We start from the raw sequence: 23,644 nt of genomic DNA on the forward strand, positions 1-23,644 counted from the left end.
ATGGCGCCCGGGAGTTGGAGGGAGCCCTACAGGTGAGCCCTCCTGCAGTAGGCAAGGGACGGCTCTTGGGGGCGTCATAGTCAGGGCGCGTTTCTTATCTGGAGTGCAGGGAGGCCCATTCTTGTCAGGGCCTCGACCTGGGAAGGGGCCCTCGGGGCTGGGGCCAAACAGTGTCAGGAGTCGGGCCTGCCGCTTCTTACTCTGGGCGGAGGGCCGACTGTGAGTGGAGCCAGGGCGGTCTCGCCCTGGGGTCCGAAGACTGGCCCTGAGAGGCCTAGGACTGCGGTCGCCTCAAGGTTGGGGCGTCGTCAGGGGTTGACTGTGGCACCTCGTCCGTGGGGCGTCCGTCAGGACCCGGCGTCATCCAGGGGCAGGCTGGAGGGGGTGGATCCTGCCTTCAGCAACCAGGCCTTGCCACCACTCCTGGAACAGCAGCACCTCCGGGGAACTATACCTGGAGGGAGAGACAGAAGGGCGTCCTGCGCGGCCGCCGAGTGGAGAGTGGGCTGCACAAGAGACCTTCTCCGGGAGAACCCTCAGGACTGTGAATGAAGGGTGTACAGTAACCATCCCTTCCCGATGCGTACGGTGGCTGTCGTCGCGGTTCCACAGGCCCTTAGGATAGCAGCAGAAGGACGTACAGTGGCCATTCCTTCCATGGTGCGTACAGTGGCCGTCGCCACGGTGCTGCTCCAGAAGGAGGAAGAGGCAGATGAGGGATGTACAGTGGCCGTTCCCTCCCCGGCGTGTACAGTGGCCGTCGCCGCGGGTCTGCCTGCCTAACGGGAAGTAGCTGGGGGACGTACAGTGGCCATTCCCTCCCCGGTACATCCAGTGGCCGTTACCGCGGTACTACTCCCGTTGGAGGAGGAGGTGGATGAGGGACGTACAGTGGCCGTTCCCTCCCCGACGCGTACAGTGGCCGTCGTCGCAGTTCCACTCCTCCTACCTTTGCCTGTCGGTGAGCGTACAGTGGCCATCACACTGAGGCGGGCTCCAGATGTGGCTACAGCAGAAGGACGTACAGTGGCCGTCGTCGCGGTGCTGCAGGGGAAACAGCTGAGGGACGTACAGTGGCCGTTCCCCCCCCCCCGGTACGTCGTGTGGTCATTACCGCCGTGCTCCCTGGGACTGAATCTGGAGCAGTCCCACCCCGATCCTGACGAGGGCTGGTCCGGCCGAGAAGTAGTCTCGCATCCCTGCGACGTCGTGGTTAGGCAGGTTGAGGGGAAGAGGGACACAAGGTCGGGGCGCACCTGCAGAGCCCATCTCTCTCCGGGCCAGCGACGCACTCACCTGGCCCACTGTGGTGTCCTCCTGGGGTAGGGGAGGGCCTGCGGCTCCGTAGTGGGGTGCGGGGTCTGGCGGCGGGGGCGCGCATTTCATGGAGGGTTAAAAGTGAGTTCAGTTAAGTTCAGTTGGTATGCGCGAGTATTGCCTTTGTAACGGCACTCCCTGATGTGTTCTTATTCTTTCCTGACCAGTTCATTAAAGTGGATCGGGCACAGTAGACACTGATTTTGAATTGGTCCTCTCCTCGCTCAAGATACATTATCTTGAACGCGGGACAGCAATAATAGGACTTGATGTTGATGTTCATTTTAGTATTTCTCCAGTACTGTGGTAGCAGACCTTTACATAACGATGTTATTTTGTGCAATAAAATATGTAAAAGTCATAAAATACAAAAACAGTTACATTTAGTTCACTGTGAAAGTTGAGTGGACAGCGGAGCTCGAGACTTCAGAGGAGTTGGATGTTCGTCAGTCGTACCAATGTGGATTTTCTAGTGGTCAGCGGGCGAAATGGAAAGTGAGACTAAGAAAGAATCTGAAGTGTTTCAGACGTTCGAATTATCAGATGGATCACGCACAGTTACAATTCTAGCGTCTAAGGAGGAAGAAGAAAGAATTAATCAAGGTAAGTTTAGGCTTTATTTTCCATCCAGAAGCGGGTGTCAAAATAGTCTCTAGCCAAAGGATGTGTGCTTCACGACACGTTATGTGGGTAAATGTAAAAGACACTGCAATAACTACTTTCAAAATTGTCGTATCTGTGGAGCAGCCTTAAAATCCGGTTTGTGACTGGCTGCTCGATCGGGATATGGCGTTCATGGTGATGGCGGCACCAATAACAAACAGAATGAGTGGTGGAGGTTTGGGAGAGATGGTAGAGACATTATTTTGAAGTAAATATGTACCGTTCACAGTTAGGTCATGTGATGTGGGTTTGTGTAATATCTAATGGAGGAACACTATTAACGTAATAATTAACTTTATTATACACAACAATTAATATTTTTCAAAGCTTTGAAGGGAAGCGATGTAACCCAGTTTGTGCATAAAGTTATATATTTTTGTACATATGGTAAATGTACGCTTTATTTAAGGCAGTAGAATGGCCTTACCAATGGGGTGCTTTCAAAGCTAGTATTCCGCTAGACGGCTCCACTGTTGGAGTAAACACATTCCCCGCACTGTTTAAAAAGCATATTTTTCTTTGTTAAATATCTATACTGTTGTGTGAAAATGTGGATCATGGTAATGTCATATGCCGAAATATAAATAATACAAATAGAACACGTACATATAACGTATCGTGAAGTGTTTACATTTATCATAAACGGAAATTAAAATATCATTGATGGCATGTGATGGCAATCCGTCCTTCCAGTGACCCTATATTATTTAATTTCTGCTACATTTAGTGCAAATTTGGTTCTTAATACATTGTCTGTTCAGACTGTAAAGTACGCCTAGTGGGTATCTAGACTCATCCAGTTTCTATGTGGGCAGAAACTTAATATTGAGTAAATACTGGCATTCAACATTTTGCTCGCTTCCTTCACGCATGCGCACCACAAGACAGTCCCGTGTTTAAGTTTTTACACGAGGGATGTCAAGTTTCCATGAATATTTTTATTTTGATGGCGTGTAATGTCACGGATTCACTCAGAGTAGAAACGAGCTATATTCATAACATTCGTCATTGGTTCATAAGTGACTATGTATACAGTGCTCGTCAGAAGTATGGGGCGCCCTGCGTCCCTCCTGAGAAACAAACCTTTCAACATTGAAAAAACATATAAATAATGCATTTTATTTACCTTTAGTGCTTCGTAGGGTAGCCTTTACGTTTCTTCACGGACCTGAGACGTCTTGGAAGTGAAAGGGCGAGGCTCCTGAGGTGCTGGAGGGGTATTTTGTCCCAGGAGTCACGAATGGCGGCTTCCAGCTTAGGCAGAGAGCTCACGTCCTTCCCTTGGAGACTCTTCTTTGCGAGGTACCAGAGGTTTTCAATCGGGTTGAGGTCTGGGCTATTTCCTGGCCAGTCTGTCATGAATGATACCTCGCAGTCACGAAGCCAATTGGTGACCGATTTGGCCTTGTGAGCAGGTGCACTGTCCTGCTGAAACACTCGTGCACCTGTTAGCTCGAAGGAGTCTGGTAAATGATCACACAGAAGCTCCAGGTAAACATCCTGATTCACTCTGAGGTTCTTGGGAAGTACAACAAGCTTCCCCAAACCCTTCCCTGAAAAACAACCCCATACCATGAGTGAATCAGGATGTTTAACTGTGCTTTCTACATACCGTGGGTCAAGTGGGTCACTACCTTTGCATGCTCCTCTGTTACAGGTAACACTAAACGTTGCCTCATCAGACCACAACACTGACAACCATTGCTCCTCACCCCAATTTAGATATTTATTAGCAAAGGCAAGCCTACGAATTCTCTGGCTGCTAGAGAGAAGAGGCTTTTTCACAGGCCTGTGACTTGTGTAACCAAGCTCATGCACCCTACGAGACACTGTTCTCACTGACACCTCACCAAACACTTCTGGGTTGCTCTCCTTAATTTTCCTTGCACTCACACAAGGATTAAACTCCACTGCACGTTTTAAAACATTAACAGACCTTGGGGAAGTTTTCCTAGGCCTACCAGACCTCGGTTTCTTTGTGGGAACTTCACCACTGTTTTCCTCCCGAAACCGCGCACACCAACGACGCACTGTCGATCGTCCCACACCAACCAATTCACTAATTTCCTTTGTCTGGTGGCCTGCCTCCTTTAGAGCAATGATCTGGGATATGATTTCACTCGATAGTTCACGGATAGGTGCCATAACAAAGTTTTGAAGGCCAAAACACTGCGGGACACTCGGTAAAAAATGGCGCAATTTGAGAGGGACACTCGGCGGAGTTCCTCTCTCTCAGGCAGCCCGTGGGCAACTGAGGCGGGAACCAACCAGCGCGTCAGAAGGCCTCAGGCTACCGTGACGTCATGCTCGGAGCTCAAACTTGTGGCTCAATTCTTACCCCCAAAAATGGGGTGATTCTTTTTGGGCCATAAGTATTGCGCGCCCGGCGGACATCGCTGAATACTTCTGACGAGCACTGTAGGCAGTGTGTTTCACTGAGCGATATCTTTGTGTGATTGTCATTCCCACATCTTGCCTCTCTAGCTGTTAACTAAGCTACGCCGATTTCTCATGTCCCTGTACCCGACGTTGGTTACATTAGTCGTAAATGGACACACCCACAAACACATATAGTTCAGTAATGTGAGTTCCTGACTGTTGAGCTGAGAGAGAGAGATCTTCCCCTGCAGCTTCCTTGCACCATGAATGAGTCATATTCATATGTATCATTGTAGCTTTTTGTAAATAAAGTGTTACAGTGAAGTTTTGTCTTTTTCTGTTGAGAACTAGTGGTTATTTTAATTTTTACATTTCACCAAGTGCCTACCAAATAAATACCTTAAGGTCATCTTATCATCAATATCTCACACACATTGCCCCCTCTTGGCAAGTCCCTAATGGTATGGTCATGTGAGAACTGTCTCCAGGCCACCTGTCCACACACATATGTTTGTAAGATCTTCTACTGACTGAGTCAGTAGCTTGTGCACATACCAGTCCTCTTGACCTGGATGCAATCTCACTCGGGGTAGACATTTAAGAGGATGCAGTAGTATTTACTCGTCATGTGTTCTCACGTTTGCATATACAGTATATATATATATATATATATAAAATCGTGAATACTGAACTTGACTCTGTGTGAATCTTGTGGATCACTTGGATGCAATGTCTTGGCTTGTGTACCTTCCACAGTCGTCTGTCCTCCGTGAGACCGGGCAAAGAATGATGCGTAAACGATCTTGGTTTTGGGACGGTTCCTCAGACCGGATGATTTTTGATGGTGAATGCCAGTATTTAATCAACATTAAATTTCTGCCCACATAGAGACTGGATAAGTCAAGGTACCCACTAGGCGTACTTTACACTCTGAACAAACTATGTATTAAGAATCTAACTTGCACTAAATGTATCAGAAATTAAATAATATAGGACCACTGAAATGGCAGATTGCCATCACATGCCATCAGTGATATTTTAATTTCAGTTTATGATAAATATAAACAATTCATGATACGTTATATATACGTGTTCTGTTTGTATTATTTATATTACGGCATATGACACTACCATGATTCACAATTTCACACAACAGTGTAAATATTTAACAAATAAAATTATGCTTTTTAAACAGCGCGGGAATGTGTTTACTGCTACAGTGGAGCCATCTGACGGAATACTAGGCTTTTTAGAAGCACCCCATTCAATACATATTTCTCCAGTTCGTTTTCTGCATTTTTGTGACAATTATCAGGTGGTAAAAAAATTTCCCACTTTTTATCATCACATTTCTGTGGTACTTATGATTGTCCTTTTTTTTTTTTTTTTAAATAACAGAAGAGGAAGGAAAAACAAATGAATAAAAAAAAAAATAAAAAAAAAATCCATGCACCAGATTACTGGTGTCCGCTGTTCATAAAATATCTGTAACAGACTTGAACAGCAGCAGGTTGAAGTCTGGAGGGAAATAACTCTGGGGAAGCGAGTTCCAGAGAGATGCAATTTGAGGAATGAAAGAATTCTGATTGGCAAAAGTTCTGCAGTATGGCTGAGTGACATTCCAGTCTTGAGCGCTGCCAGCTGCCCGTGTAACACGAGGGAAGGCATGGAGAGGTGGCACCATGGACGCAACTTCGACTGAGCATTTGCTGTAGAAATATCTGTAAAATAACGCAAGGGAGGCAACATTCCTTCTTACCTGTAGGGGAGGTAGTTTGTTAGTAATAGCAGGGTTATTAATAATTCTAACAGCCTTGTTCTGAATTTTGTCTACTTGTTTTAATGCAACATCTCCACATCCACTCCACAAGGGTGAGCAGTATTCAAGCTGAGAGCGCACATGACTCTTATAAATGATAACTAACTGCTCGTCAGTGAAGAAGTTACGTACTCTGTACAATAATCCAAGTTTCTTTGAGGCGGTTTTAGCAAGTGATCCGACATGAGAGGTATTGTTAAGCAAGACGCCGAGAATTTCAATACTTTTGGAAATAGGAATATTTGTAGCATTGAAGGTAACATATGATTCTGGCAATATCTGCCTATTAGTAAATTGTATACAGTATATTTAGTTTTACTAGCATTAAATGAGACAAGGTTGTTTTGTCCCCATTCACTGATCGTGGGTAAGTCTTGATTTAAAGAGATGGCTGTACTGAGGTGAGAGTTAGAGATATCGGACTTTGCAAATGAATGTCTGAGTGTGAATGAACTATGAAGTATTGAGTCATCTGCATATGAATGGATGGGATTGTGGGTGACAGATAAGAGATCATTACGGTAATATGAATGAGGAACAGGGTTGGTGCCAGAACTGATCCCTGCGGCACGCTGGCGTTAACTGAGTGAAAAGTGCAATATACGTCATGTACTTTTACTCTTATTTTTCTATTGCTGAGATATCAGGAAATCAAAGGAACAAAAGAGTTTAGTCCATAACAAGGGAGTTTGGACAACAGGGAATGGTGCCACACTGTCAAAAGCTTTAGAAATATCCAGGGCTACTGCATGAGTTTCACCTTGTAGATCAGCTGATTGATGGATGGTATGAGTTAGGAGATTGAGTATGTCAATGGTGGATCCTTCTTGGCGAAAACCGTATTGTCTATCACTAATAAGTTGTTGGATTCAAGATGTTTAACTATGTGCTTATTAATTACAGTTTCAAAAACCTTACCAAGAGAAGATGTGACAGCTATTGGTCTGTAATCAGAGGGGTCAGAGGAGCTTCCTTTCAATGGAACCACTCTTCATAATGGGTTAGGGTTTGTGATCATTAATGAGGGTTTCACAAAAAGTGTTTTACGGATCCAGAATCTATAATACGATCCATACCAGTCCAAAAAGTTAATCAACTGTTCCCTAGGATATGGGCTACCTAAGCAGGTGAAAACATACTTTCCTTTTCAGAGAGGGGTAAATGTTAACAAAACCATAACACCGGATATTCCTACAAAATAACAGGAATTGATATGTTGCACATTTCTAAGTCAACTTTCTTCTCTGACATTTCTTCGGCAGATCAATAATAAGTGAGATATTGTGGAGTGTTTATTTTGGTGTGATGGCTTTGTAAACATGTACCTTTTTTTTTTTTTTTTTTTTTTTTTTTTTCATCAGTGGTGAAAATAAGCAGAAATGAATAAATCTCAAGCCATTTTAGGCATTAACCTACCAAAACATCACTTAATCTAACCTGAGTTGTCAGTGGAGTCCATTTTGACATTTCAAATATGAAAACACGAGACACATCCACTTCCAGCCCATTGATTGGCTGGATGAGGACCATAATGCGCCAGCAAAAATTCAGCATAAGCATAATGCCCATGGCCATAATGCACCACCGTAAAACAAAAATGCATTGCCTTTAGTGGACAAAATTTAAACAACCTTCTAATATGGGCACACTTTAGGACTCCACAGTATCTCACTTATTTTTAGTTAGAGGAAGAATCATCATGGAAAAAAGATGACTTTGAATTGTTTCCTGTTATTATTTCTTAGGAATCTGGTTTATGGTTTTCTAAACATTATCAGAAAATTAAAAAAAATTATCAATCTGTCAGTTTGTTGCCAGATGCATTAATCCCATAAGGTGTGTCCACAAACAAATCACCTCTGTGTTTCCCTGGCCAGACCCCCCCACCCCATTTCACTGCACTCCCCCCAGCTTACACCTCCCTCTCTCATATGCCTAACCACTCCATCCTTCCATCTCATCCTTGGCCTACCCCTCCCACTCCCCCCCTCCACCTCACTCACATACACTCTCCTCATTAGTCTCTTGCTATCCGTCCTCTCCACGTGGCCAAACCACCTCAGTGTATTTTTGCTAAAGTTTTCTATCACATCCACATCCACACCACAATGTTCCTTCCCTTCCTCACATGTCAGTCTGTCTCTTCTTATAACTCTACGTGCTCGTCTCAGATAACTCATTTCCACTGCTCTCACTCTTGACGTGTGTCCTTACAGGAAGGTCCAAGCTTCACTTCCATACTTTAGAGTTGGTATCACAATACTGTCATGCAGTGAGTTTTTTTACTTCCATGCTTACTTCTATATTTCTTATCACTGCTTTCAAAGAACCAGCAACCTTTCTACCTTGTTGGACCCTTTCAAGCACTTCACCAAACTTCCATCCTTACTCACCACACTACCCAAGTACAGTAATCCCTCTAATATCCGAACGCCCAATATCCGAACATCCCCACTAACCGGACATAATCCTCCTGGGATCCAATATTCCCAAAATGGGCCAAAAACTGCAAAAAATTCGAAAAAAATCTGACTTTTTTTCCCTCCCATAATTTGAAATTCCCGCCTGGCGCCAAACAGCTGTTACACCATGGTCCCTTCACCCCTTCCTTCCTCCCCCTCCCCCCTCCCCTGTCAGGTTGCCATTTGGTATTTTTCATTACCAAGTGTGGGCCAATTTGGTAATGAAAAATTCGTTTGGTAATGCATTAGAATAATGCATTACCAAATGGATTTTTCACATGTATGAGGATACACAGGATGGAGATGGTGGATTGTTTGCTCTCTCTGAGTTAATCTGCTACCCTACATAGTGTGACCAAATAATCAACATGGTGTTAGTTATAAGGAGAGTGATTACATGTATTTCATCCACTTGTATATATAATTAGTGAAGAATATATGCTAGCTTTACGAATTTGGTAATGAAAAGTTATATTTGACAATGAAAGTTGAGGAGATTGGTAATGTGGCTGTTGCGATCTGGCAACTCTGTTACACCCACCAACATCAACAGTCACAGCTTAACTCCGATGGAGAGCAGATATTCATAACAGTGCAAGCCACAGGTGCTTGTTTTTTGTGAATAAACAGTGAATAAACTGCAATACCTTGCCACTAGAACACACAGGAATTTACAGTGTTGTGCAGTGTTAAGAAATTAGAATTTAGAGTGCAGAGGATTAACTGTGGACTGCAAACTGGTCGGTTCAAACCAGTCCAAGACCAAGGGACTTGTAAGCACCCAGAATGTTTAATATTGTATAAACTCACCTCTAAAACCTCATTTTATGGTATCTTTTACATTTATTTCAGTCTTTTATGTCCCTTATTGGTGTGATTTGGGTCATACGAAAAATCACGTGCGAAAATTGAAAATTGTGCAAATTAGGTACCTTGCAATTGCACGACGTACTGGTACGTCGCCGGGACTGGCAAATGCAAATCGTGGTGACGTACCCATACGTCGTCGGGACGGGGCGGGTTAATGAAAATGATTTGAGAGGACACACAGGAATATTATTTTAAAATTCCTGTTCAGTGGAATTAAAGTAGCGCTGTTTTAGTCACAGAAAAATTTGTAAATGAAATAAACTTCCTAATGGAGTACATGAACCCACCACAGTAAATATTTTGAAAATGCTGTGATAATTGTGTTAAGGATGTGGTATGGATTGCAGCATAGAATGTAAAGGGTGTGAATGATGAGGTGAAAGAAGGAGAGATTGTCCACATGCATAAGGGTGCAAAAGTAGATGTATGTGAAATAACTGAGACTAAATGGAGAGTTAAGAATGTGAGAGAATGAGAGTATAGGTGGGGTATATGCATGGGAGTAGAGAGGGCAACAGAAGGATTGTGTATTGTTGTGTGCAAGAGATGGAAGAGAGTATGAATCACTTGGGTCAAAGATTGTGTGCGTGAGATTGATAGTTGGACAACATATATTGGGCGATTGTGTGTGTGTGTATGCACCAGTGCAAGATCTTCCAAGTAGAATGAAAGAAGGATTCTGGACAAATGTGGAAGCATGCATGGAAAAGATTGAAAGGAAGGAGAGAGTGTTTTTGATTGGAGATATGAATGGAAAAGTCGGAAATGTGAAGTTGGATGGAGTAGTTGGTGATTGGGGTGCCTACAGAAGTGGATGACAGTGGCAGTGCTTTAGTGGACATTTGTGTAGGGAAGGGTTGGTGATAGCCAATACCCTTTTTAAACACAAAATGATCTACAGGTATACCTGGCAAGTGATGAGAAGGGTGGGTGGTGAACTGAATGAATGGAAGACAATGATTGATTGTGAGTGTGTGGATGATAGAATGAGGTGTAATGGATGCAGGAGCTTACAGAGGTTGGGGGAGTGGACTTTCTGACCACCACTAGGTGGTGGTGAAAGTCAAGGTTCAAATGAAATGGAAGAATAGAAGAAGGGAAGGACAGGAGGAAGTAGCTCATATGAGGAGGGTAGAAAGGTTGCAAGAGCATGGAAAAAAGGCAGAATATAAGAGAGAAGTGGAGGCGTGATTTGGTAAATATGATTTGGAGCAGATGGGGGACGGGGAAGGTGTGTGCAAGATTTTCACGGAAGAAATGTGTGCAGCATGTGAGGTGGTGTGTGGGGTGAAGAGGAAACAATAGGGGATGCAAGGAACAGCATGATGGAATTAAGAGGTGAGACAGGCTGTGGCACAAAAGAAGAAAGCATATAATGAGTGGTTGAGAAACAGGGGCATGGAGGAAGTTGAAAGATGGAAGAGAGAGCTGTAGAGAGGAGAGAGATGAAAAGATTAATGAGAGAATAAGAAGAAAGTGGATGAGGAATTTGGAAGGAATTTCAGTGTCAAGTGGAGGGATTGTAAGAAATTGTTCTGGAAAGAGGTAAAGAGAGTTAGAGAGGGTGATAAAGAAGTTAGCCAGGGAATGAAAGATGAAAATGGTAGATTGCTAGTTGGGAAGGGAGAAAAAGTGAGCAGATGGAGAGAACCTTTAAGGAATTGTTGAACATAGAGAATGAAAGTAATGCGAGTAAAGTGGCTGGGGAATGGCAGGGAGAAGGAGGGGTGTGAGAAGAGAGGAAAAAATCAGTAGGATGGAAGTTGTGGAAGCATTGAAGAAAGTCAAAATGGGGAAAGCCCCAGGAAATGATGGAGTGTGTGGTAAAATGCTGAAGCATGGGGGAGATATAGTAGTAGAATAGATGTGGAAGATGTGGTGATGGGCCTGGGAGGAAGGTAGAGTCCTGAAGGATTGGAAGTCAGGTATAATTATTCACCTTTACAAAGAGAAGGGGATAAAAAAAAATGTGTTGTAATCGTAGGGTCATTTGTCTTCTTAGTGTAATAGGAAAAGTATATGGCAGGATACTTATTGAGGGAGTTAGGGAAATAACTGAGGAATTAGTTGGAGAAGAACGGGGTGGTTTTAGGAAGGGAAGAGGTTGTGTACATCAGATGTTCATTCTTACATCTTTAGTGGAAAAGTTTCTATAGTAAGGAAAGAAATTGTATGTGGACCTCATGGATTTGGAGAAAGCATATGACAGGGTAGACAGACAAGGAATGTGGAAAGTATTAGGAATATATGGAGCAAATTGGAAGTTGCTGAATCCTGTGAAGAGTATGTACAGCATGAGGGTGCTAAGGCTGCAATGTGTGTGGGCAGTGAACTCTGTGAATTTTTCTGTTTGAAGGTTGGATTGAAACAGGGATGTGCCATGTCTCTTTGGTTGTTCAATTTGTATATGGATGGGGTTATAAAAGAGATACAAGGTAGGGCAATGGATGTTGGAGTGGCCCTACAGAGAGAGGGCAGTGTTTGAAAACTCCCTGTACTGTTGTTTGCAGATGATATACTGTGTTGGTAAGTGAAGATGAAAGGGAACTGCAAGGCTTGGTGAATGAGTTTTGGAGAGTGTGTAAGAAGTGGAATCTAAAGGTGAGTGTTGGGAAGAGTAATGTTATGGTCTTCGAGAGAAATGGAGTCACTGAATGTACAGTGAGGTTGGATGAGGATGAAATGGAAAATGTGAGTTTGTTTAAGTACTTGGGTACTGTGATGAGCAAGGATGGAAGTTTGGAGTGCGAAGTGCTTGAAAGGGTACAAGAAAGAAGAAAGGTTGCTGGTTCTTTGAAAGCAGTGGTAAGAAACAGAGAAGTGAGCATGGAAGTAAAAAAGTCGCTGCTTAACAGTATTGTGATACCAACTCCAGCGTATGGAAGTGAAGCTTGGACGTTGTTGGAGGGACACAAGTCAAGAGTGAGAGCAGTGGAAATGAGTTATTTGAGAGGAGCCTGTGGAGTCACATGGAGAGACAGACTGACAAATGAGGAAGTGAAGGAGCATTGTGGGGATGTAGATGTGTTAGAAAGCATTAGGATAAATGCACTGAGGTGGTTGGGTCATATGGAGAGGATGGAGAGCTAGAAACTGACAAGGAGAGTGTATTTGAGTGAGGGGGAGGCCAAGGATGAGATGGAGAGATGGAGTGGAGAGGTTTATAAGAGATGGGTGTGTGAGCCGGGAGCAGGGCAGTGAAATGGCGGGGGACAGGGCAACATGGAGGCTATTTGTTTGTGGCCACCCCTTACAGGATTAAGGCATCTGGCAGGAGATAGATTGAGAACTGTGTAAAGGTAGTGATATAACTTGCATTAGCAATGAGTACAGGGTAATAACCTGGTTAAAACACAAAATGTAGAAGGAAACAGTAATTACCAATAGGCCTATGTGCGGTTAATCCTTGCACAGTTATAACAGTAGATTAAACTGGTAATTTTTCTTTTATGAAATGCAAACAATTTGGTATTATTTCCATTTCACTCCATAATTGATCTGATTATTTTATGGTTGTTTTGTACAGTAGTTAGATCTCACCTGTGCAAACACAATTTCTAGGACACTTCTGTCAGAGATTGTTAATAACATAGATGTAACATAATTTAATCCAGCAAATTGATGGTCAGAACCAGAGTCACATCATTTACTTACCCAATTGTCAGCTAAGTTGTTGTCTGGCAATGCAGTTTTGCCACAGGCTCTTTGAAAGTAGCAGGCGCTCTCCAATGCTTGCTCTTATTTCTTCAGGAACATGAGGTTGATAACTAAGTTAAAGTTGGAAAATGTTTTGGTTAGGATTGAATTGCTCAGCGACTGGGTTAGGTTAAGTGTCCACAGGATAGATTAATTCTTGAAATGGCTTATAATTCACTTACTTTGGGGAAAAGGGTCATACAGTATCTCAAAAACTGGAAATTTGTATTGGAAATTAAGGTAAAAACTGAAAACATCGCATAAAAAACCAAGGGAAAATCCATAGATTCATCGCTAAGTTGAGTATGGACTGAAATGAGAAATTTACCAACTGTTTATTGAAGTAATTGTGTATTCCTTGTGATTGAGTGGTGTGTTGGGTACTTTATTTCTTTACTTTAGGCCCCTATTTGAATTGATTAGTTTGGGGTCGCTCGAGATGTAACTTCAACACGCACAGTAGTTATTTCAGTAAAGTAATTTGCATAAATATTTTATGTGCTTTTTGACAGATTAAATTTGAAGTTTTTTCTGAGTTTTCTATTACAGATGCTTTGTAAAGTATCTGGTAAATAAGGAGGTTGTGGGGGGATGGAATTCTCCTGCTTCTAGCTCTGCTCACTATATTCAGGTATATGAAATTTAGGTTAATTTGAGTTAAGTTAGGTGTGATTAGGTTTGGTAAATACAAATTTGCAATGGAGAAGTTTCAAAAAGACATTCCGTAATTCAGTTTGAAAGTATAAAAACATTTTTTCTGAATTTTTGGGCCAAAGCTTATTATTTACCAAAAAAATACCAAGAATCTGCCTGCCTTGGAAAATTTACATGTCATTATCAGATAAGGCAATAGCACCTCTTGCGACTGTCGTGGGAAACTTATCAGTTAGCTGGATGCTCATGATGGCTGTTGTATGGTTCACCTAGACAGCTACAAGCTAATATACTACAACTGCCATCGTTGCAGAGTTCCAGTTTCAGCATGACGGGGCGTAGCTTTGGTTTCCATATTACAAGTAGTGCCTACATTTATGAAGTCAGTACTAAATTCCGTTACTTATTTAGTGATATGATAAGTGGTGACAGCATCACTTGATGTATTGCTACCTACTTCTTCGTTCACCTTGATCATTCTTTTTCTTTGCTTTCCTCTCTTCCCATTTCTCCCATCTTTCCTGTCACTTTTTATTACCAGTACTCTTCTTTCCACATCAGGTGTCTCTACATTGAGTGACAAGCCTTATGGTTTCATGTAACCCAGGAAACCATGTACAACATTGGATGGTAACCATATAACCAAATTATTGGGTGATGTGGAGTCTGCTGTGGTGCCCCTATTAACCGGATGGAATGATAGAAATGTAGAATCTATCCAGGAACCAAACCTCAGTTCTCTTCCCCGTGCATTACTTTGGGAAATGCTGTCTGCTTTGGGGAAACACCGGTTCACTGCATGGGATGGCCCTGCAGGAACAGTTCTTTGGCTGCAGTTGATGATGGATCTGCTCAACCAGACGGACTGGGGTTACTAATCAACAATGACTTATTTAATGAGGCTTTGCCTAAATGAAAGAAGTTCATTATTCTATCTATCTATAGCCCGACGCCCTAATCCCGCAAAGGGTGGCCGAGTTCATTATTACATTTGGAAAATATGTTGATTCCAGTAATTTGATTATACATAGTTAGCCATGCTTTCAGTGATGTTCTTCATTCTCACAACATGTTTTCTTAGATCAGGAGTATGCAACCCAGAGGTTCTTGTCAGCAGTGGGAGAATATAGTGCTGTGGATGAAGGAGGTAAGCTCACTAAGTATTATTATTATTATTATTATTATTATTATACACTGAGTGAGAAGCCAGATGGTTTCCCACAAGGAAACCATTTATTATGCTGGGTGTAATCATTTAACCAAACTGTGGTGCCTGGTGGTTTAGTGGGTAATTAAGGCACTCCAGTTGGAATGAGCTGGTGCAGTTTTATATCCAAGGGATCATTGGGGTTTATTGCTCACATAATGCCACTCAGGGATGAGTGAGGCTGGTCACACTCATCTTAAATGTCAGGACCAACTTGCCTAGCCCTGGGCTCCTATGCTCCTCATGGGGCAACATCAGCTTAGATGATGAATGAATGAATGAATTACTGTGTTATAATTATCATGCAATATAGTATATCTGAGCCAATCTGTATTAGTGAAACCTCACTCCCTCCTGGAGCTCTCTCACAGTGTTACCAGTATCAGAAGTACATCCTACTTTGTCTTTACGTATCTAGCTTTCTGAGCTACACTTCTTCCCTTTCCTACTGTATCACCTGTAAATTACTCAGCTTCCTTCTGTGTTTTGAGAGAGCTTTCTCATGCAGTACAGTGGGGAATAAATCATTTTGCATCAGCCAGAGTAAAACAGATGAATCATTAGCCAAGATTCACGGGCAAAGCCATCACCACATCTGTACTGTTCGTTCTAGAATGCTCATTCTCACTGGGTATACTACACCTTCCTTACCCCACCATCCACCATCCTCTAAGCACATAATGCCCTCATGTCCATCCACTTTTTTTTTTTTTTTTCTTTTTTAACCACATTGAATTTTAGAAGAAATCTGTGATGATTTGATGATCTGTAGAAAGCTGATGATAGGGTGGACTTGGAGTGTTTATGGAGTATGCAGTGCATATTTGGTGCAGGAAATAACAGAGGAGTTAGTTGGAGAAAACATGGAGGTCTTAGGAAGGAAAGAGGTTGTGTAGATCAGATATTCATCCTGAGGTCTTCAGTGGAAAAGTTTCTAGAGAATGGAAAGAAGTTGTATGCAGCCTTCATGGATTTGGAGAAAACATATGGCCAAGTGGATAGACAAGGAATGTGGAAAACATTAACCCCTAAAAGACGGGTGTCTGCATATGCTGTCCAAGGGTACTAGGGCCCAAAAGACGGGTGTCTGCATATGCTGTCCAAGGGTACTAGGGCCCAAAAGACGGGTGTCTGCATATGCAGTCACCCCCCCCCCCCCCCCACTCCGAACACCCACCCCACCCCCTTACCACCATTCCCACACACCACCCCCTTACCACCCCCACCGTCATCACACCACCCCTCCCCCCTGCCCTCCCCCCACCACCCTCCACCACTGCACCCACAACCTCCCACAGCCCCCCCAATACCCCCACTGTCCCCTGCCACCCCTAACTCCACCCTCCCACCATCCCTACCCTCCCTACCCCCATCCCCATCCCCCTTGTCCCCCACAACCTCCAATCCCCCAACCACTCCCCCCTCCACCCCCCGCTCCTTCCTTCATCCCCCCACCCCCACCACTCACCACCCCCTATCCCCCACCCCCAACTGCCAACCTCCTACCCCCACCACCCCAACCCCTATCCTCCTCCACCCCCCACCCCCAAACCTCCCACACCCCCACATCCCCAAACCTCCCACACCCCCACATCCCCAAACCTCCCACACTCCCACATTCCCAAACCTCCCACACATCCCAAACAACCCCACACCTCCAACCCCCACTGCCACTGCCACCCTTATCCCCCCATTCCCCTCCCCACCCCCCACTAACCACCACCACTCATCACTGTCCCACCCCCACCTTACCCCCCCACCCCCACTCCCCACCTCCCCCAAGTACCCAGTCCTCATCTCTGCACTCCCCTACCCCCCCACCCCCCCACACATCCCCCCCACAAATCCCCCACCATATCTCACCTGCCAGTTATGCCCGTCCTGAGCATATGTCAAAACATTCTAATGCCCATCCTTTAGGGGTTAAGAATATATGAAGTAAATTGGAAGTTGTTGAATGCTGTGAAGCGTATGTATGATGGTGCTAAGGCTGCAGTACGTGGATAGTGAACTGAGTGAATTTTTCTGTTTGAATGTTGGATTGAAACAGGGATGTGCCATGTCTCCATGGTTGTTCAGTCTGTATATGGGTGGGGATATAAAAGAGGTTCAAGGTAGGACAATGGCTGTTGGAGCAGCCCTAATGAGAAAGGGCAGAGTTTACAAACTTTCTGTACTGTTGTTTGCAGGTGATACTGTATTGTTAAGTGAGAACAAAGAGGAACTGCAAGGTTGGTGATTGAGTTGGGAAGAGTGTGTAAGAAATGGAATCTAAAGATGAATGGAGGAAGAGTAAAGTTATGGTCTTCGAGAGGGAAATGAAGTCACTGAATGTACAGTGAGATTGTCACAAAAAGGGACTTTGTAGTTACTTGTAGAGAAGTTATATATATATATTGAACTTGTGGACGAGCGGTTGTTATACTTGAGTAGTTTTGTAAGTAGAAAATCTTGGTTCCCTTTTGTCATGCAATGACAGGAGAGGTAAAGAATAGTATGGGACTATTTTTATTTGTCTTGGAATATTAACGAGTCTCTCACACACGAGTGAAGTATAAGTAGAGTCCTGCTAGCTACCTCCCTGTCTCGCTGTCTCTCTCTCTCTTCCAAGTTGCTAAGCCTTTCTCCCTACTACCTGCTGATTCTATGGCCTGTCTCCTTCTGAGCTCTCTTTCCTAAATTCTGGTGAAACGGGTCGTGTCACGTGTGTTACACTGTGGTTGGAAAGTTCCAGAAACCTGTGTGAGAGTATGTGTGTATGTCACTAGGCTTTGTTCCCCTGCTATCTTGCTGACAAACTACCTGCATCATCTCCTGACATTGCTACTTTCTAATCTGTCGTCAGCTTTTCCTCAGTTAACTTGCAAGATCATTTCCCTTTCCCAGGCTCGCATAGAGCTGTCTGTCTGTCTATTTATCTATCTATCTATATTATGATTTGTAAATATAATATGGACTCATAACATTGCTCGGCCACGCCGCTGAAGGTCCTCCGACAGCAATTATCATTGACATATGCTAATCTATTAGTACATAATATTGATTATAATATTGTATACATATAACATTTATAGTAAATAGCAATTATCCAGTAATATTACATTTTAAACAAGTTGTATACATATTTGAATAAATGCATTAAAAGTAAACTATTTAACTGTAATACAGTATGTACTTGGGTTATTGTAGTGAAATGCATACATGCAAGAAAAAAAAAATAGTTTAAAATTAAGGTTATGGTAAGAGTTATTGATATTTCATTTAAAGATAATGGTACTGGTATGCCATACATGGGTCATTCTTCTTTGTATTTTTTTTTTTTTTTATATATATAATTAATACTATATACAAAATATGTACACTTCATTCAGGGGGGTTAACTTGGATGTTAACTCTCCCCCAACTAAATACTGACTCCAAATTTGCAATTCTTGCATGCATTCTGTGCACTGCAAACAGCAGTACTGCAAATACAATGCAGAAGATTATAAAGACAGTAGGTGCTGGGCTATACACATAATATGGGTTGAACATACTCAAACTCAAATCTTCCCAGGGCTTCATTGTTTCATTGATCAGCTGCATAGTTTCAAACTTAGGTGAAGTCAACTTAATACTTGTGCTCATGTTTAAGTCCATATCAGGCAGTGGGTGGAAATGTTTGTGTGTATGATTGAGAATGGCGTAGTGATTGATGGTGGATAAGGTAGACATGGCTGGTGTAAATACCGCACAGTAGTCTGGTGCTATGTATAATCCTGAGGCTGAAGTATGAAATGGTGGCATATCTGGACAGACTATGTAAACTGATGTGTTATGAGTGAAATAAAAAAACTGTGAGTGTCCGATGCATTGATGGTGTACAAGTTTATCTGGAGCAAAAGTGAAGTTGCAGTGATTATGAATATTGTCATTTCTGATGATAGCCATTTCACAAGGGACTGTATCAGTAGGCTGAAACGTGAAAATGTACGCAGGACAAAGATGAACAGCATGTAAGGATGTGCGGCACTTTTGTTCAATCGTTGATTCACTTGCGAAAGTGACAGTGTCCTGTCTCTTGGAGACCATGATGAGTTCGGTGTCTGTGTTGATGTTTATGATGACCAAAGTGTTGTTATTTTTATAGGGGAAGGGGTGTATTTGGTATACTGTGAACAGGTCTTCAGCTATGAATGGTACATGAACTACTACTGATGTTGTGTTAGTGTTGCTTCTAAATATGGATAATATTGCATGAATTCCCTACTGCAGAACAACGGCTTCAATTTATGTTTATGTATGCCTTGACTAATTATCTGACGTAGCTCATGAACTGGGAGTAAGTCAGTTGTGATCTTGCCATCACCAGCATTCGAAATTCCTTGCATAAGTGCCCTGAAACGATCTCTAGTGTTGTCTAATTGTAGTAGAATCGTGTCAATATGTTCTGTGATGATGGAGAAGTGTTGGAAAAGTGTAATGTTTCCTTCCATTTCATTTATTTTATCTACACTCTCGAGAGCTATGTTTTCTGCCTTTTTCAGATTTTTCACAATTGTCTTCATTGCTGAGTTCTGTCCTGTGATGAATTTATCTTGGTATGTTAGTATCTGAGCTATTTTATTAAATTTGTTGTTTATTTCTTTAAGGTCATCCTCTGTAGCCAATCCAAAGATGTTCCCAAGAACTGCGCCACCCAGGTCGAACAAACCGCGCTTTTGGCGAGTATGTGTGATGTTGTTCCTGTCGCTCAGTACCTCCGTTCCATAAGATGGGAGATCTTGGATCATGATGAGCATAGTTGACTTTGCCTGTTCTACATTAGTTTCCATTTCGCTAACTTTACCATTTCATTCACTCCTTTGTGTTATGTGCTTGTGAAACATAATTTCCTATCATGAAGTCCAGAGTTCGCATTGGCTTCGCAAGATTGTCTAGATAAGTAGGTAATTCATACAAGTAATCTAGACTTATTTCAGTACTCATGATGTCCTTAACGATTGTAGTCGTGGCCGTTGGAGCTATGAGGCATCCTTGTCATACTATGTGTTGGGGGTCTAAGTGCGCATATCCTCTTGCTATGTAGAGGAGAATCCATAGCATAAGTTCCTTCATCGTAACCTACCGAAAAAAAAAATCTATTAATTTCCTAATATGGTCATGCTGTGGTCGATGGTAGTGATGATGTGCGTTACAGTTGATTGTTATTTCATTTATAGAAGGAGTTTAAATCGATATTTAATTCACGTAAATGATGTACTGTAGATTTGATTGGAACAGTTGCACCTATGTTCGATTGTTTGGTATATGACCTTAATTTCTTTTTGTAATCATTGTTGTTTTCTTGCTTGGTTTCTTGAGGTACATTCGCCTGTTCGGTTGTATCCGAGGCTGAATAATTATTGGATAATTCCCTTGAAACTCGTTTTAAATGGTCAATATGAACTTGTTTCTCTTCGCCACTTGACAGTGACTTAATTAAAACTTTGTTTGCTTTTATGTTAATTACTCTGTATGGGCCCTCAAATTTTGGGGATAATTTATTGTCTTTCGTATGAATGATACCATAAACAATGTCTCCTAAGCTGATAGGTGAATCTCTTGCCTTCTTGTTAAATGCCTCCGCCATTTCTTCCTTGGACATCGTTAATTGTCTTTTGACTCTCTTGTGTATGTCCTGGAATTCACGTAAACGGAGTTTAGAATAATCATCGTAATTGTATATGGGCATGCTGTCACCCTCTAGGAGCTCATATGGTAGTTTTTTATCTGTTCCATATATAATGAAATGTGGTGTGTCACCTATGGATTTATTTATAGATCCATTAATTGAGGCTTCTACTCTGGGAATCCAATCATCCCAGCTTGCTTTTCACTGAGAATGTGTCGTAGCACATCTAATACTTTTTTATTTTGTCTCTCTACCAACCCATTCGATGCTGGGTGATAGGCTAAAACGTTAACCTTTTTGATGTTGTATTGTTTACATATTTCTTGTAAGATCTCAGAATTAAATTCTCCTTCATTATCACTTATTAGTACCTTTGGGGTAGTAAAGCAACATATTACATTATCTGTTATTGCCTTTGCTACTGTCTCTGCTGTCTTATCTTTAATTGGAGATAAAATGACATAACGGGAAAAATGATCCGTTGCCACGAATAAGTATAGGTTATTATTGTATGATAATGGCATCTTGAGTAAATCAACAGTGACAGAGTCCCATGGTTGATGTGGTACAGGGTAATTACCCATCGGTGCAGGTGTGATTGGGTATCCTTTGTGTTTCGCACATGATTCGCATCTGTTTATGTGATTGTTTATATCTTTTCATAATGAAGGCCAGTAATATAACAGCTGGGCTTGGTTGAATGTCTTATCCTTTCCAGGATGTCCTGCATGTGGGCTATCGTGTATCGTTCGTAATACTTGGGGTATCATGTCATTAGGTACTACCAACTGGTTAGTATTTCTTTGGTGTTTTGGTTATTTAGAGTTAATCTTGTGGATGTGCAGTGCATCCCTGCATGGAAAGCCTGGGGGGGCAGGGTTTACAATGGAAGAGTTGAGAGGTAGGATGGGACTGGAGTGTATTTGTGTTGTGATGAGGAGAGGTAGATTGAGGTGGTTTGGGCATGGGGAGAGGATGGGGGATGATAATTAGGTGCAGAAGGTGAGATGCATTAATATTGGGGGTGGGGTTGTGAGGGGTAGACCAAGAAAGATGTAGGACGAGGTCATTAAGTGTGACCTCAGGGTTAAGGGACTGAAAAGGGAGGCTGCAATAGATCATGCAGCATGGAGAGCTGCCATTAGGTTACCAAAGTCTTCAAAAACGAAACATATATATATGAGATGGAGGGATGGAGTGGTGAGGTATATGAGAGAGAGGGTTGTGAGTTGGAAGCAGGGCAGTGAAATGGCGGGGGACAGGGCGATGTGGAGGCGATTTGTTTGTGGCCACCCCGTATGGGATTAAGGCATCTGGCAATAGATAGATAGATAGATATATACTGTATATATATACTGTATATAAATATATATAGATAGATAGATAGATAGATATATACTGTATATATAGCTATCTATCTATTGCCAGACGCCTCAATCCCGTTTGGGGTGGCCACAAACAAATCGCCTCCAAGTCGCCCTGTCCCCCGCCATTTCACTGCCCTGCTCCCAACTCACACCCCCCTCTCTCATATACCTCTCCACCCCATCCCTCCATCTCATCCTCGGCCTCCCCCTCCCTCTTCCCTCCACCTCACTCACATACACTCTCTTCGTCAGTCTTTCACCCTCCATCCTCTCCACATGGCCAAACCACCTCAGTGTGTTCCTCATAACGCTTCCTATCACATCCACATCCACACCACAACGCTCCTTTAAATCCTCATTCGTCAGCCTGTCTCTCCACGTGACTCCACTGTATATATATAGATAGATAGATAGATATATACTGTATATATATACTGTATATATATATATGTGTGTGTGTATATACAGTACCCTCGCGTCCAGCACGGTAATATTGTCATGCATGGGTCACGTGTTGGACCAAAAACGTGTTGGACTAACAATAGAGCTTATGGGGAAAAATGAATTATGTCAGCAACCCTGGGAAAAGTCACCCTAAATACCTACCATATACCTATACATATATTGGTACTATTGTAATTATAATAAATGGTACTGTGCTATGAATGATAACTAACCTTTTAGGATAGTGTTGGTGGGCTTGCTGGGAATGGAAGGTGGTATCCAAGGCTGTAGGTAGTCCTACTGGGTCCCCGGAGGATGGCTGCTGGCGTCACTAGCAGGTAATGGCTGTTGCTCCTCCTCAACCTCCCTCATAAATCCTTTGAAATCATTCTCAGAATCACTATCTTCGTCCACAGCCATGGAAGGTCCTGCTTCTGCCTGTCCTAGCACTCTAATCCTCGGCAAAGTGCATGCTTCTCACACTGTTGCCAGAGCCCTGTCTCGTGACTGTGGAAAGTGATCGCTGTAGCTGACTCTGTAGAGAATAAGGAGAAGCAACTTTGTTTATAAACTGGTATGCACGCCGATGAGAAGGGTTTCAAAACGATTGATATTTATTCTAAAATATTAATATGTATTCAGTGTCAGGCTAAATGTTCAGTGCTGTAGTTCGATACATTCTCTGTTGAGTTGCCTGGGTTTTGGTCACACTGATCCTCACGTTGGCTTCATTCATGTCGTAGGCCTTGGCAATGTCAACTTTCCTCTCCCCTTTCTTCTTCCTCTCGATGCTTTCTAGCTTGGTGGCCTGAGGGAGGTGCCGACGCTTCTTGGGGTTCTCAGAAGGCTTCCTAGGCATTGTGGGCTGGGTAAAATGCAGTAACAAGGGCAGAAAATGCAGCAAGAAAAAAGCACCTTCCAATGCAATTATGCGACTGAGTGGCCCTGTGGCGGGAGAAATTTAAACAAAACATCACGTGACACCAGAAGCGTTTTTAATTGGGCGGCATCACGATCACGTCACGATAGCGGTCGGGGAAGGCTACTTGATCAGAAGTTTTCATTGGCTATCATCATCATGGGAATGGCCAGTATGACCGTGTTGGACCGGGG

General features: G+C 42.8%; 1 protein-coding gene across 2 annotated transcripts in view; it reads left to right on the forward strand.

Moving 5' to 3' along the window:
• Positions 1–1,751: 1,751 nt before the first annotated feature.
• LOC145415597 (uncharacterized) overlaps positions 1,752–23,644 on the forward strand; it is a 78,815-nt gene continuing 56,922 nt past the window's right edge. Inside the window, exons 1-2 of one of the 2 annotated variants that reach the window (XM_080284820.1) lie at positions 1,752–1,920; positions 14,942–15,007. In XM_080284820.1, the coding sequence (XP_080140946.1) occupies positions 1,806–1,920; positions 14,942–15,007 (181 nt within the window). In that variant the 5' untranslated portion in view covers positions 1,752–1,805. The remainder of the gene's footprint in view (positions 1,921–14,941; positions 15,008–23,644) is intronic. The other variant, XM_080284821.1, reaches the window with a different exon arrangement.

The sequence above is a fragment of the Coenobita brevimanus genome, chromosome 103 (genome assembly GCF_032717465.1).
Source record: "Coenobita brevimanus isolate Jiangsu-jjx chromosome 103, ASM3271746v2, whole genome shotgun sequence".
NCBI classification, from domain to species: domain Eukaryota; kingdom Metazoa; phylum Arthropoda; class Malacostraca; order Decapoda; family Coenobitidae; genus Coenobita; species Coenobita brevimanus.